General features: G+C 37.4%; 1 protein-coding gene and 1 long non-coding RNA gene across 4 annotated transcripts; both read left to right on the plus strand.

Annotated features, from left to right (window-relative positions):
- Positions 1 to 6,096, plus strand: LOC121412528. The gene is made up of 6 exons (XR_005969630.1): positions 1 to 163; positions 574 to 770; positions 2,017 to 2,145; positions 2,714 to 2,914; positions 3,700 to 3,872; positions 4,718 to 6,096. It is a non-coding gene; the product is annotated as an uncharacterized LOC121412528 (long non-coding RNA).
- Positions 6,097 to 9,282: 3,186 nt separating this feature from the next.
- On the plus strand, positions 9,283 to 15,716 carry LOC121413293. 3 transcript variants are annotated; one of them, XM_041606064.1, is made up of 7 exons: positions 9,283 to 9,518; positions 10,059 to 10,110; positions 11,504 to 11,692; positions 12,232 to 12,363; positions 13,491 to 13,688; positions 14,645 to 14,817; positions 15,432 to 15,716. In XM_041606064.1, the coding sequence occupies exons 3-5, from the start codon at positions 11,507 to 11,509 to the stop codon at positions 13,674 to 13,676; spliced, it is 504 nt and encodes a 167-aa protein (XP_041461998.1). In that variant the 5' UTR covers positions 9,283 to 9,518; positions 10,059 to 10,110; positions 11,504 to 11,506; the 3' UTR covers positions 13,677 to 13,688; positions 14,645 to 14,817; positions 15,432 to 15,716. The 3 variants fall into 3 exon arrangements, with proteins under 3 accessions (XP_041461998.1, XP_041461999.1, XP_041461997.1); XM_041606065.1 differs by lacking the exon at positions 10,059 to 10,110 and having other exon boundaries at positions 11,507 to 11,692; XM_041606063.1 differs by lacking the exon at positions 10,059 to 10,110 and having other exon boundaries at positions 9,285 to 9,518.

Raw genomic sequence — 15,716 nt, forward strand, 5'->3', positions numbered from 1 at the left:
TAGTTCCATCGGCTATGTTTGTTAGGTAGATAAACCTTTTCACATATTGACAAGTGTTTACGATAATCTTAACATAGAGAGAAGGGCTACAGCCTTTCATTTCAAAAGGAGTGGTTGATGTGTATAGGAGAAACTCAATATTGGATGAAGCGACAAGTCATAGGTGAGTGTATCAGTTAAAAAATAATCATATCGTGTTTTCTTTTAATGAATTGAATGAATATAATCTTCACAATAACCTTATTTTGAATGTTACATACCTGACATGGTAAAATGTTTATTAAAACTACCTGTAACTGAAAGTGTATTCAACACGATTTGATTGAGCCCATCTTTTATGAAAAAAAGACCACTTTGCACGTGCTTATCGAAATCGAGAATATTGAGCATGATGACTGTTATGATCGCTGGGATTGGAAATGATTGTTTGATCTTTATGAATTCAGTGGTGCCTCGTTTCTCAATGCCGGATTTCGTCGGAGCTTGTCGATGTTCATATTGTCTTAAAAGGACTTATTTTTCCCATTTTTTAATTAGTCCTTTCAATGTTAAATCAATGACATATAATTGCAGGCACGTTTTGAGGTTTAGGAGAGGACCTTCAGGACTCCAAAATGGCAGAATCCAAAGCTCCACCGAAAGTCTTTAGTTCTCCAGAAGAAGCAATCAAAGCTATCATGGAGGTTAATCGATTGGCGACGTTAGAGGAGACTCAGCAAAAGTACAATGAGCTTGATTTTACTAGTCCCGAAGTCATGCTCGATATAAAGGTATTGCGCTTCTTTCCAATGGTAGCGGTGTTGGGTGAGGGGCGGGGTATGGGGTTGTATTCGCAGATGAATACACGGGGCTATATGTCTCTGGCAGGGGCGGTAGAGCGAAGTTGAACATGGTGAAGGGGGCGCAGGAAAAAGGGCATCTTTTCTTGTGAAAGGGGCAATATCTTAAACATGGTCGTATACAGTTTTTTTTGCAGGTAGGGGGCACCCTGGCAGCATGCGTAAACGATTTGAAACAAACTTGAAAGCAAGGAAGCGAAGCGACCGAGCTTATAATTGAGGCACTTTTGCACTTTGCTAACTAAAATTGATGGATTTTGTGCATAATTTGGGTGAATTCGGTGAAAATCTGCAGTAAAAAAAAACATGCGAGTTAAAAAAAAAATCGGGGGGGGGGGGGGGGAGGGGGGACTACGAGAAAGGGCACCTATAAGACGGCAAACGGGCACTTGCTAAATACATAAAATGGACCCTTCTCAGGTGAAAGGGGCAAATGACATGTTCATGGGGGCATTTTTCTTTGGTAAAAGGGGGCAATTAAAAGAGAGAGGGCACTTGGCAACACCTAAACTTGGTTCTATTTCGATGAAAGGGTCACAGTATACACGTCCGTTAGGGGCATTGTTCTTGATAAAAAAGTCACATTTCGTTGCTTGAAAGATGGGGGGCACTGTTGTTCCCCTGACCCCCCAGGATTGCCGTCCCTGAACTGAGAGCTAGTGGATGATGCTAGAGGTTAATTTACTGCAATATAAAAGGTTAGTAGGAAGATGTTCAGGCAAGATTATTAGGATTTTTTTTCAAAAAGACATCTGATAGTAATTGTGATATGTATCATCTATGCTTATTTATAAACGATTGCGTTTTTAAACTTATGACGTAATCGCGTTTACATTATTATCAGTACTAATGCAATTCTCCAGCCTTCGCTTTCTATAAACAATGAAAGTAACATGCATGGGCGCACGCACATCACCCGTGTTGCAATGGTAAGATACGCAATGTAGCGTATCATCTATAGATATGCAAGATAAAATTTAAACTGAGAGATCATCTCAGAATACCAATCTCATTTTAAGAGATAAAATTAGATATTTTAAAGATAAAATAACCTCAGAATACCGCCCTTGGACGTTATATTGTCAATAAATATCAATGTACGAGTAATTCATATTTTGCCCTTGATTTAATTTTGACTTACGAATGGATGTCTACTTTTATTTTTTTTATCTTTCAGAAAATAATACTTGATTTGAGCATTACTGTGCTTCAGAACCTTGGCTTAAATCACTTGATTCCGATGTTTGGACTTGATAAGATCCCAAACATTATGATGGCAACTATGGCATATAAGGATTCACCGGAGGTAATTCAAAGCAATTTAGTGAGATAAATTATTGTGTTGATTGGGCATGCTATTGATTGTTAGTAGTTAAACAATGAACACAAAACATATTTAAAATATCATGAATAAGGTAAAACATATACCCAAGAAATGAAGAAATCTCTCTTTGAAGAAATCTTTTTTGCATTAGAGCGGTTTTGATACCATATTTGGCTGAGCTTGACACCCCCCCCCCCCCTATAACTCAAATTTGGTGGGAATCGGTCTATAGGCATGATAGGGGCCTTAAATATGACATCCTGAATAAACATTATTTTTATCCCTATATTGTATAAATGTCTCACATTAGAACCGGGTCAATAATACATTGCCTTCAATGGGTCTAGTTATGTATTCATGAGGTCATATCGGGGCCAAAATGGACCGATTCCCACCAAACCTGGGTTATATATATTGGTTTTTCTTATCATGCTCTACCAGAATATGATATCATAAATGCTGAAATGCAAAAAAAAATGGAATTTGATGATGTCATAATTCTCGTTACTCTAATATCATCTTCTGATTATGTCTATTGATATCATTTTAGGTGATGAAAGCTGTTGCGAAAATCAGAATGAACCCAGCCTTGCGTATTGCACCACCTCGCCTGATAGTAGTTGGCGATGATGTACCGGACATGAGGCTTGTATCTCTATCTGGTGACGTCACAACTCTTTCTGATCTTCATATCAACAAGGATAGACCAATGTTGATCATGGCTTCATCAGCTTCCTGACCCCCGCTTAGGGTAAGAGAATGTAAAGCATTGTGTAAGGGCTGAGAAATGGGGGGGGGGGGTGGGGGCTTCAGCCCAAACTTGTATCTATAATGGGCGCTTGCTTGACGAAAATGCTCCACTCAATCTCGAATTCGATTATGGTAAAAACCAATTTGTTTTGTATGCTGTCTATGCCTTGTCTCTAATCATTATTTCGTCGCTTTACCACAGAAAGGCCGTTAATGCGAACGTGTGCAAAATGTACATTTTCGACAAAACTGCAAATTATGTTTTGATTGTTTTGATCTTATGTGCTTTTAGTAGCTACTGGTAGTGTACTTCTTCTGTCCTAATTCTCCTGCTTTCTGACAAAGCAATGTGTTTTCTTCATTGATATATTTATATATTTTATTTCAAACACTCTAAACGCATTTTAATGTTAGGAATGAATACCTCACGCCCTTTTCCAGATAACACAAATACGCAATCCACTGATCCAGTGACCGCAGAAAGGCCGCTTGCGCGAATCGGTTAATGCGCGTACGCAACGTTGAACGCAGAAGCGTCTTGTTCCCAGAGAAAGGTCGCGTCTAGCACATGGAACTGCTTTTGCTTAGAATGTCACAATGACGTCAAATTTAGGTTCGAGGGTGGATCCAGAAGAAAGTTTATAACATGCCTTTTTTCATTTTAGCAATAAAGCACAATACGATTTTTGGCGCCAAAATACGTTAACGGCCTTTTTGCGGTTAGGCGACGATTTCTACCCGCCTTAATTTGACTTAATTTATGCTTCATATTTTGTATTTACCAAGGCCTGTGTAGTAGGTGGTACGCTTGCTGAAATTGTTCGCGACTACCGAGGCCAGGTCGATTTCTTAGCTGTTTATCTAGCCGAAGCTCACCCGATAGGACCTGCTGCGATGGGAACCAATATAAGTCACATTGATCAGCACAAAACCCTTGAAGAAAGAATTTCTGCTGCAAAGTAAGTTGATTCAGGAAGCGGGGATGCTTACAATATACCCAAGATGTCCCTTGGGGATGCTGCATGTACACTCTAAAAAAGAAGTGCTAATTAAGCACTTACAGTGCTTGTGCAGTACTGCACTACGAGTGCTGATTTTCTAGTTTAAATTTGAACTAGAAAATCAGCAGTCGTAGTGCAGTCACTTTAATGAAAGCACTGTAAGTGCTAAATTAGCACTTCATTTTTTACAATGTTTCATTATCCATAGGCAGCACCTTCATGTATTCTGGAATGCGTGTAAAATTTGAAAAATGTAACTCATGTCCTTCATTTTTCAGTGAAACCCCTTTTTTCGCTTTTCAAATTCTCGGTACCAATTTAACCTACATGTTGTAAAGAAAACGTTCTAACAATTAAAGAAGACCAAAATGAACTCGGATTTGTATTGAAAATATGATATTTGTTTCTTCAAATTAATATCAGCACCCCGTATGAATAAAAATGCTTGCCATGGCCCTGCCGTAGACCCAAGGTTTACCCGGAAGAAGTCCAGTTTAGACCTTTGTGAGAGGGAAGTCACATTCCGCTATTACATACATGGAGGGATACTAACTTCTTCGCCCCAAACCCCCACACAAGAAGTTTTGACATTCAACATGTGGGTACTTTAGATACCCAATACACACCTTAATTTGGGATATGATTTCACGACATGGCATCCATGACAAATAATAAATAGAACACAATATTAATGCTGAAACATGGTCTTCATTATAAGAAATCGAAAATAGGATATTTGAAAGCTAAATATCCCATATTTCTTCAGCGTTAGATCAATGGATATCCGTTTGATATATTTCCAGAGATCTTCTACAGATAGATGAAGAAACACACGATTGCATGACCGATGACGTCACTAATGTTTCACGGTTTCGCATCGTCGCTGATCAGATGGACAACCTCTTCTCCAGAATGTTCCAGGCGCACCCAGATCGTGTGATATTTCTACGAGATGGCAAAGTGGTTTACATCGGCAAGACTGTCATGGAACACATGATGAAACCGTTAGAATTGATGACGCATGAAGCACGATATTGGTTAGAAAAGAACGTAGGTCCTCCACTCAACAAATAATATACACATGGTCAGATCGGTTCTATATATTGATAATAAAAATGCATAAACATTAAAAATTGCTCTTTAATTCATCCATAATGTTTTCTAGACTTGTACTCAGTTTTGTGGGTACGTGAGTGATTTACAGCCCAAGGCCGCCAAGCAAGTCTAATTCCCACCTTGGCTACTTGTCATTCTGCTTGTTGATACACCGTTTTTTTTATGTATATTTCGACTATCTGAAAAGGGTATTACAGTTTGAAAGCTTAATTGGTAATTCGACAAAATGGTAAATTGGCTAACTGTCAATAATAACACATGGTTAGAAGATGGTTGTAGAACAATCATGATTATTGGACCAAAGAAAAGCAGCCCAAATATAAATGTACTGGTTATACAGGTAGGTTAAGATAAGGGTTCTGTATTGGGATCTGTGCAGTATTTGTATAGATCACTTTATAGACATCATGCTAGCACAGCATTACAAAACGACTTGAAACTGTTCCTGACATAGATATGAAAGCCGTAAAACAAATCTCTCAAGTTAAGGATTTTCATTGTAGGCCTACACTTACCAGAGGCCGCAAAACGGTGTGGGGGCTGAGCCAAAAGTGCGTGTGTCTGGGGAGGGGGTGGGACTGACCATGCAAAAATTATAATCAGAAGGTCGTTTTTACGTTTTGTACACGGTTTTGGAAAAAAAAACAAAGTGCTCACTACCATTTCTTTATTACGGACTATATCATTTCTTATTATCATTTATGATTATTTTTTTTTGGGGGGGGGATGTGAAGATCGTTAGTAGTTCTATATTATTGTGGTATGATTAATTGTCTAGAGCATGTAAAAGGTGCTTCACGAAATGAAGTTTCCTTGGGGTATGATTAAGTGTTTAGAGCATGTAAAAGGTGTTTCACGAATTGAAGTTTTGTCAAACAGGATGTTGTTTCATAACATAAATCAAAAACAAAGTGAATGAAGTTTCAACAGAAAAGTTAAACCTGGGGAAACTGAAAGTAAGATTTGTGTCGTTTATGATTAATATGAAATGATGTCCTGTGTTTATTCATTCGTCACCATGGCCAGTAGATGTTTTTGCTACTATTAAATATTGTAACGAAAACTATTCACTGTCTTATGTTATCTGTGATTATAAATGTTAGCTATGACTGTGAGAATGCTTACCGTTAAGAATTTCTCCTCATTTTTTTATTGAAAAAAAATATGTAGGAATTTATCAATTGGATTCTTTGAAAATTAGATAAAGGAATAACTGGTAGATAGATGCTTTTCAGCAGAATGAGGGCATTCACAGTGTTATTTGTAGTCTCTCTGACTCTCTCTTCCTGGATCCAGATATTTGCTGTCCTCTAAATTCCACACACTACTGGAATGAACACCTTCACCCCTACCGTACAGTATACCCTACCATAAATCTAGCATAAAGGGCCCTATTGCAACCCTACCCCTATATCTTAAATGAAAATAAAGCCCGGAGCAATTGCCACAGGAGCATATGTCATGTCAACCTCTTCTTTACCTTTTCTACTTCCCTCTCACATGCACATACATACACACACACACCCTCACACACAAACATCACATGAAGGTGGGGGGCTAGATGTTATGACCGATTAGTTTTATTTTTTGTTGTTTTGGTATGTTATTTATATAATGTGTATAATTTATATTTGTGTAATTTTCTTTTATGCTATATGAGGACCCCTCGGTAGACCAGCAGCACCATGATTGATGCTGCTGAGTAGGGCCATCCTCCCGTTTTCTATTTACCAATCCATATGTATAATTTTATATGTATTGTTATCTGGTTCTTTAACGGAAATAAATTCAATTCAATTCAAAAAACACGACAGACAGTGGAAGATTAACAGATCTGGAAAATAAAAGGAATAATGAGAGCATTGCTTATTTGCACTGAGAAAGACAGGTAAAGATCACGTGATCACGAAAAAAAATAAAATCATGTACACGTTTACAAGTTTGCAACAAGAAAAAGAGTGGGGAGAACTGAACCGCCAAAGTGATAATTGCAGTCTTTAAACATTTATACTACCCCGTGAGAAGAAATGGAGAAATAAATGCAAAGAAGTGGAAATGTTCGAGTTGATGTATACTTGGAATGCTATGAATTCAGTGACCGGGTAATAATAATTGTGAAGCGCTTTTAACAGTCGTAGATTGATAAAGCGCTATATAAATGCCAATTGTTATTATCATTGTTACTGTGGGGATAAGGAATAAAAAGGTGAAGTAGGATTAGATAAAGTATGCTAAATACAATGCACTGATAGCAAAGGTTAGAAAGATGATATGTGGGGAATGAGAAAGATGGGGGGGGGGGAAGAAAGGAGAAGAGGGTGGTGAATACAATTGAAAAAAAAGAGAGTAAACATACATTTGATTAGCAGGGGACAACAAATGAATGGTAGCAATTAATACACTGAACATTTAATCGTTCAAAGTGTTACTTGAAAATGATAGGTGGTTCTGATTTTTTTGTTGTTGAAAAACTCTGTCTCCGTTCACATTGACCCCATGCCCAGCCATGTACTAGATATTTTGTGCAAATGAAATTGTTTATTGTTTATTGTTTATTGTTTATTCAAGGGGTAGCCCATTCAACATCAGTTGATCTCCCATGGGGCCCCTATACACAAGAAGGTAAAAACAAAAAATATTTACAGATAAAAACATTCAAAATGACATAGTATATGCAAGAAAATGTAAGTAGAATTGCGAATACATCAATAATGGACATTGTAAAATTAAAGAGATTATTTCAAACATTCAAATATATAGATTTTACAAAGTAGCGGGTGCCATCGAAAACCTTAATTATCAATCGACCTGAGATGCTTTTTAAGATTGTATTTAAATGACTGTAAAGATGATGATTCACGTATGATAACCGGCAGGCTATTCCACAGTTTTGGACAGGCGTAAAATAAAGTATGTTTGCCATAATCAGAACGACACCTTGGAATAACAAGATCGTGTCTGACGGACTGCCTCGTATTTTTCGAATGGGTTTTATTAAGATCCTGAAAATAATTTGAGTAGTATTCAGGTGCGAGTCCATGAACACATTTATAAACAAATATATATCGAAAATACATGATTCTGCACTTGAAGGCCGTCCAATCAAGATTAGAAAACATTTCTTTAGATGGGGTATATATGTGACATCTAAGGATCAAACGGGCTGCTCTTTTTTGGAGCTTGGTAATTCGATCCACATGACATTGAAAACGATTTCCCCATATCTCACAACAATAATTCATTTGTGATTCAATAAGGCACATATATAATGATTTCAGGGTATCATTTTCTACAAAGGGACGAATTCTTTTTAACATAGCAAGTCCAGCAAATACTTTTTTACAAACAGAATGAAAAGCTGATACGCACCTTTTTGAAAAGCGATAAAATCATAGATGATATCAATGAATAGTTCGACTATTCTGAAAAATATCAATACAATGTATCATTATAGAGCACTTATTGATAAAATGCGTATACATTGCTGTCAAGCGGTGAGCCTGTGGCACTGATCACTACGTGACGTTCCATCATTATTTTTAGCAGACAATACATATGTGGTTCTGCTAAGACTCCATGCTGTTAACATTACTCAAAAGAATTTCCTTATAAAAGAGAATCTATCACGTATTGTGTTTGCTTTCGTCCTTCTTTATTTCAACCTTGAGTGTAATCATCTGGTTAGAGCAAATCCAATCTATATTCTGTTAAATATGTTCATTGACGCTACAGTCACATTTCCCCTTGCTGTACGGCCTAGGCGAAAAATTTTTTTTTTTCATTTTTATTCAAATTAACAGGTAAAGCTGGTACATAAATGTTAAAACGGCCGTTTTCGTCTCGCCGTAGGGTAAATGTGACTGCGTCATAAGTGTTGTATCAATCACATGGTGACATCAGCTTCTGTGCTGTAATTTCAACTGCAAAAATGACAAATAAAAACAAACGTAATTATCTGTGCTAATTTCCAACGATTCCAGAATTTTGAACTGTTGATGTTTTCCTTTCTCTTATCTTATCATCAATGATGACATTTTTAAAAACGGGTTTAATATCAAGCGTTCACTGAATGTTAGCCTAAACTAGAGGAGTTACCGATACAAAAATATTGAATAGTTGAATTACAAGTTTTTGCACTAAACATTTCCAGTCATTGTTGTATGCAGACATGTCTGAATTGAAATGGGCTGAACAGAACAATCGTCTCTGTAAATACAATCCAAGCAGCAACGTGCACGCCAATTGAATTGAATAAAACAGATTGGGAACAGTTCGCCTAGGCTAGGCTTCCCTGAATACATAATTCATTCTTTTGTTATTGCATAGTTCTTAGCTCGTTGTTTGCTCACTATCAAGACGCCATTTACTGTTTAAGTAAGTGGCTATCAAGGTCACGTGTTTTATTTACATATTACCGTTCAGAGAGGTGGCACAGTAAGTGTATGGAAGGATCACATAGAATACTGCTGAATAGAAGGTATTTTACAGGTAAGAATTACCCCGTTATTATATCATTGTAATCTATTCATTTAATATTACATAATTATTCAATGTCTGTTGCAAAATGTCACTAGAATAACTTGGCCGTTTATCCAAGTAATACAACACTTAAAGTATGCATCTTGATATTAATATGAGTAAAACTAAACTAATAACAGACCAACATCCTGAGTCGGTGACGTCTGTTGGATGACTGGCATAGCAACACGCGATATAATGCGAACTTTATTTAAGACAATTAACCGCCCTTTCGCACGGTACCAAAATCGTAATTTGAATGATGATTCCCGTGAAAAAATAATTCTTATGACGAATTTTAGCAAGTATAAAACCAAAATAGGATCACGAACGCTAATCACAGTCACGAATTCAAATTCTACACCAAATTGCGGTACGAATTTTACGCCTTAAAGGGCTGACCTCCGAAACATTTTTTTGAGGGGGGGGGGGGCTTACGTGACCTTTCAAGGACTTCCATAGATAATGCAATTGTCATGCGCTCATCGTAGTTTCTTTTTTCCGATGCAGTGCTTTGATCGGGTTTGATTGACAAGTAATCACCAATACCACCTTCGCTCAGGTATATATTCGTATTAAAATTACAGTTTTCGAGTGAACGTGTGAATGGTAATATGATTCTAAAGACGAATGGCAATCGTCATCACAATGATGATTCAAGATTCTCATGTGAAAAGGCTCTAAGGCCTTTAAAGATGATTTTGCTTGAATGGACTATGAGGTAATTAGGGGCCTTTTCACACGTGAATCTTGAATCATCATTGTACTGATATCACATTTTGTCTTTAGAATCATCGGACTTTACACAGAAAATTTGTACCGTAATTTGAATGAATTTAAAAGAGGATGAAACCTTTGGAACAAGATAGCGTGTGTGAAAACAGAAAAATCAAAGAAACAGATCGACAACAGTTTGAGAAAAATCGGACAAATAATAAGAAAGTTATGAGCATTTGAATATTGTGATCGCTATGGAGATAGCAAATTGGCAATGCGACAAAGATGTGTGATGTCACTCGTGAACAACTCTCCCCATTACTTTAGTATATATTTCACTTGAATTGCCTCTTTTATCACATCTATCCATAGATCATGTGTTCTTTCTACATGAGGGCATGTAAAACATATTTTTTTAAGAATACATCATGGATAAAGAGTTTGTATGATCATAAGAAAAAGCAAAAAGAGACATTTTGAGGGTATTTTACAGTCCACTAAAGGAAAAGTTGTTCATCAAAGACATCACACATCCATGTCGCATTGCCAATGGGAGGATCTCCATAGCATTAGTGATTGCAATATTCAAGAGCTCATAACTTTCTCATTATTTGTCCGATTTTTCTCGAACTTTATTATTATTCTATGATTTTTCTGTTTTTACACAAGCCTATTTGTTCCAAAGGTTTCATTCCCCTTTAAGTTCATGATTGTGATTAGCGTTCGTGATTCTAATTTGGTTTCACACGTGCTACAAATTCGCCATTAGCCTTATTATTCATTGGAGTCATCATTCAAATTGCATGTTTTTTTATTGTGTGAAAGGGCGGTAAGATTGTTATGCTATTGTTCACTTACGGTACATTTCATGATACCCAGATGTGGGAATTCTTTAATTGAGAGAATTATTTTATTCTTCTGTCAGTGTGCCACAGACAGAATTCCGTGGTACACTGAGGGTTAAACATTTCAGGAAGGGAACTTAAAGTTATTCATGGGGTACTTCTTTCACTTCGGAGGACGGGAGAGGGTTTTCTTAATAATGCATACAAGTGAACATTTCAATTACTAACACTAAATGAGTGTGAAAGTACGGGTGATGGCCCTCTGCAATTCATTCCATAGTACAGGTGCTGCTGACTGAAAGGCACGATGCCCAATTGAACAAAGGAACATCTTTCAATATGTTAAATGTACAGCATTATCTCGTATCTTGTCCCTTTCTGATTACTGCATAGAAGATGGAGGTTCCGGAAGGGCCTGATGATTTTGAAGGAATCCCAAACATACCGAAAGTGTTTGGCGATGCAACGCAGGCTGTTAAGGTATTCTCAGAATACAATAGACTCGCATTCTCAGATGAGTTTCAGCAAATCTTTAATGAAAGGATGGATTTCACTAAGCCAGACGTCCTAGAGAAATTACAGGTAATTGACACACAATATCAATAAAATGATTAATTAGTTAATGAATAAATCGATAAATTAACTTATTTATTTCTTTCGATTTATTTGTTATTTTGCTGACAAAGGAAACCACAATGATAATATTGTATTTGATTGCTACTGTATTTACTCGCCAGTAAAACATCAATCTATATTATTCTCCTAATAAAATGCATGTGCTATCTTAGTCACATTTGTTCTACGGCGGCCGTATGGCGAGTCGAAAACAGTCGTTTTATTCATTGTTATTCAAACCACCTATATGTAGCTGGTACAAAAAAATGTTAAAACGGCTGTTTCCGACTCGCCGTACGGCCGCCGTAGAACGAATGTGACCAAGGTATTAATAATAGTCTCGTATAGAAAAATATTGTTTTTGATAGAATACGCATGATATATAAAGGAAATGATGTCTTCAGAATATATGTAAATGGAGAACGAAACAAATACCCAGTATCATGATTATGAATATGACGGTCAAATATTAATATCAGCTGTTTTCTATTAATATTGTTCCTCAGAGTGTCTGGCTACAGGCAAGCTATAAAGCACTGGATAACACTGGCTTTGGTCATCTGAAGGATATGCTAGGACCAGGGAAGATACCAGACCTCCTTAAACTGATGTTCATGGCATACAATGATTGTCCAGAGGTAAAATACAATACAGACCCTTTTTAATGGGTATTAAGTACCAAAATTACAAAAAGGTTTTTAAAAAATCGTTGTATATATGAAATAGAAAAAAACACGAACAAATATAGGGGTGATTGTAGAAATGAACTTCATGAAAAAAACTAATATTACTTTAAATAGTTAACAACATTGTTAAAAATGATGGTGTGAATGTTTGAGACAGACGCAGATAATAGGTGGGGGCAAACGCATGCAAGGAATAACAATCACCGAGTACCAAGATTTTATTTTGTTTTATCTTGTTCATCATGTTCGTCATGTTCGTGGTCTCATTTAGAGGGAAGGTTAACGTAACTAAATACTGGGTGCTATACTGTGCCAGGGGCGGAAATCTCTCCCAAAAGGTAGGGGGGACACAGGTCTCGAAAATGTGACAAGCAAAATAAATATATATTAATTTAAGGTCATTTTGACGTAAATATAGTTGACAAGCAAAAAAAAAAAAAGTTCATCTCGTCCCAAAACACACGTTTTATTCCAATGTTTAGTGACATAATTCTTAGCATCACCAAAGACCCAAAATAGTAGGGGGGGGGGCAGTTGATATTGTGTCCCCCCTGGGATTTCCGCCCATGTACTGTGTGTATAATGATATAAAACGCAAATTAAACAGACACTACCACGAGATGATGCATCAGACATACATTTCAAGTCTATACCCGTTGCATAGCTGATTTGTAGCAATTTATCGAAATCGGATGTAAAATTTGAAACGACACAGTTGTGAAAAGTAACAAAACCCCAAGAATCGGTGTCAGTGGCTTGCTTTTTGGAGATTCTGTAGTCATGATGGTAAATTGTAAAGATTGGGAGATATTGTGTACTCTTTATATTTTCCATCAGGTGATGAAGTGCGTTTTACGGGGTTCTTATGCCCTGACATCCACTCCTGATAATGAAGAGTTATATAGAGGGGGGTAGCAATATATCGAAATCGGATGTAAAATTTGAAATGACATAATCATGATAGCAGTAACAAAACCCCAAGAATCAGTGTCAGTGGCTTGCTTTTTGGAGAGTGGACAGGTCATGATGGTAAATTGATACGATTGGGAGTTATTGTGTACTCTTCTATTTTTCATCAGGTGATTAAATTAGGGGCGTTTGTACGGGGTCCTTATGCCCAGGCACCCCCTCCTAATGTGGTCACTGTTGGAAGTAGCCTGCCGGAGCTCAATTTGATCTCCCTGGCCGGCGAGACTGTAGGACTTTCTGATCTTCATATCAACAAGGATAGACCGATGATGGTTATGGCTTCATCAGCCTCCTGACCTCCGCTAAGGGTAAGAACTATCATGGTCCATGGAAATATCAGCATAGGTTACCATCCACATAGTCTATAGCATAATTGCACAAGTTTCAGATCGTCTTACACCATTTTGGCTATGTAATCATGGACACAAAGTTCTATGTGACCAAGTTTACTATCTGATTATAAATAAGACAAACTGGTAAAATTAAATAACTAAATGTCCCGGGGGCCACTTCCATTCACGAGTGGATACCATGCGCGACCATGGGGTCTCGAAAAGCACCCTAAACACGTAATTTCCATTTTCTGAAAATGCACACCTTTACAAGTATTGGCGTGTGAAACCCTACCCTTAACAAGTATTGGAAACAAAACGATACTCTTGGCAAATATTCCCTGAAATGAACCCCTCAACAAGTACAGGAATGTTTTATTGTTACGGGTCCTTCGGTCGTCGGCTTTACCTTATTTGGTTTAGTACGACCCCACCTTCTACACCTCGCGCAAATCGGACTCTAAATCACGTTACGTACGTAACGTGCCCTATCGTGAAAAAGACATCCTTTTTACGTCTTTTTTTGGTCGCGCATGGTACATTATCTACTCGCTAATGTTAGTGCCCCCCCTGCAGTAAATGTAAGTTGACAAGCTGGTTTGGGGCTGACTTAGATTAGACTATACAGGATAAGACCAAACGTCCATGTAGGACATAAAGTACATGTGAAGCAAAAGACAATTCACCGTAGATTCATTGAATGTAGTACATTTTGGCATACATGTACGTCAGCCATTTATTACATTTTAATACGAAGTTGTTTGTCCCCTCCCATCGTAGATGCCTGTTATGAGATCATCCTTTCTAAAAAGAAAGTGATAGTTCAAATAGAATAATTCATATATCTGATAATGCACTAAAATTACATGACGTTAGAATAGTATGTGCATTTTCTTGTTAATGTTATCAGAAACCTTTCTTTCTCCTCAAAGGCCTGTGTAGTAGGTGGTACGCTTGCAGATATTGTTCGTGACTACCGAAACCAGGTCGATTTCTTGGCCGTCTACCTTGCTGAAGCTCATGCAGGGGAAACATGGCCTCTAGGAAGTAACACCAGCTACATGAAGGAACATAAGTCGCTTCAAGAAAGAATGTCTGCAGCAAGGTTAGTGAGAAGATGTAACATCGTCAGAAATTTGTCAAAAAAGAGCCCGCATGTTTGTTTGTTTGTTTTTCAATTAGATAGCAGTACATGTTATCACATTATTAGAGACAAAAAAGTATCAAATTCAAGAATGATGTTGATATTAAAAATCTAACACAAAATAAAACTAATGATGCATATAACACAAAACGTGACAAGTATAACAACAATGACCATGATGATACGACAAAGAAATAGAAAAAGAAGGAGGAGGAGGAGAAGGAGAAGAAGGATGAAGAGGAGGAGCAGGAGAAGTAGACGGAGAATACTGTTAATAATGTTTGTCCACATTGAGTGTTTGTAAAACAACAAAGGTAGAACAGCCAACAAAAGTTGAACAGGAATGATCATATCAATCATGTAAACCGGATATGGTAACTCATGGCGGAAATTAGGCTGAATAAATCGTGGGTTCGGTCCACGGTCATACCAAGAACATCATTCTGCCTTCTTATTAGGCGCTCAACATTATTTTGTAAGGGTAACAATCAAATATTAGTACAGGGTCCCCTGATGGAGCATTATGTGGCAATCCTGGGTCCAAGAAATGTTATCATTTTTTTTTCTTCTTCCAGAGATCTTCTGAAGATAGATACAGAAACACATGGATGCATGACTGATGACGTCACTGATGTGTCAAAGTTCCGTCTCGTCGTTGACCAAATGGACAACCTCTTCTCTAGGATGTTCAAAGCGTTCCCAGATCGAGTGATATTCATCCGCGAAGGGAAGATTGTGTATTTTGGTAAAAACATCTTGGGACAAATGCAGGACCCTTCAAGATTGATGACACACGAGGCACGTGAATGGTTGGAAGAAAATGTTGGTCCTGCCTTGACGCAATAGGCCAAGTTTGATTT

This window comes from Lytechinus variegatus, chromosome 4, assembly GCF_018143015.1.
Source record: "Lytechinus variegatus isolate NC3 chromosome 4, Lvar_3.0, whole genome shotgun sequence".
Taxonomy (NCBI): domain Eukaryota; kingdom Metazoa; phylum Echinodermata; class Echinoidea; order Temnopleuroida; family Toxopneustidae; genus Lytechinus; species Lytechinus variegatus.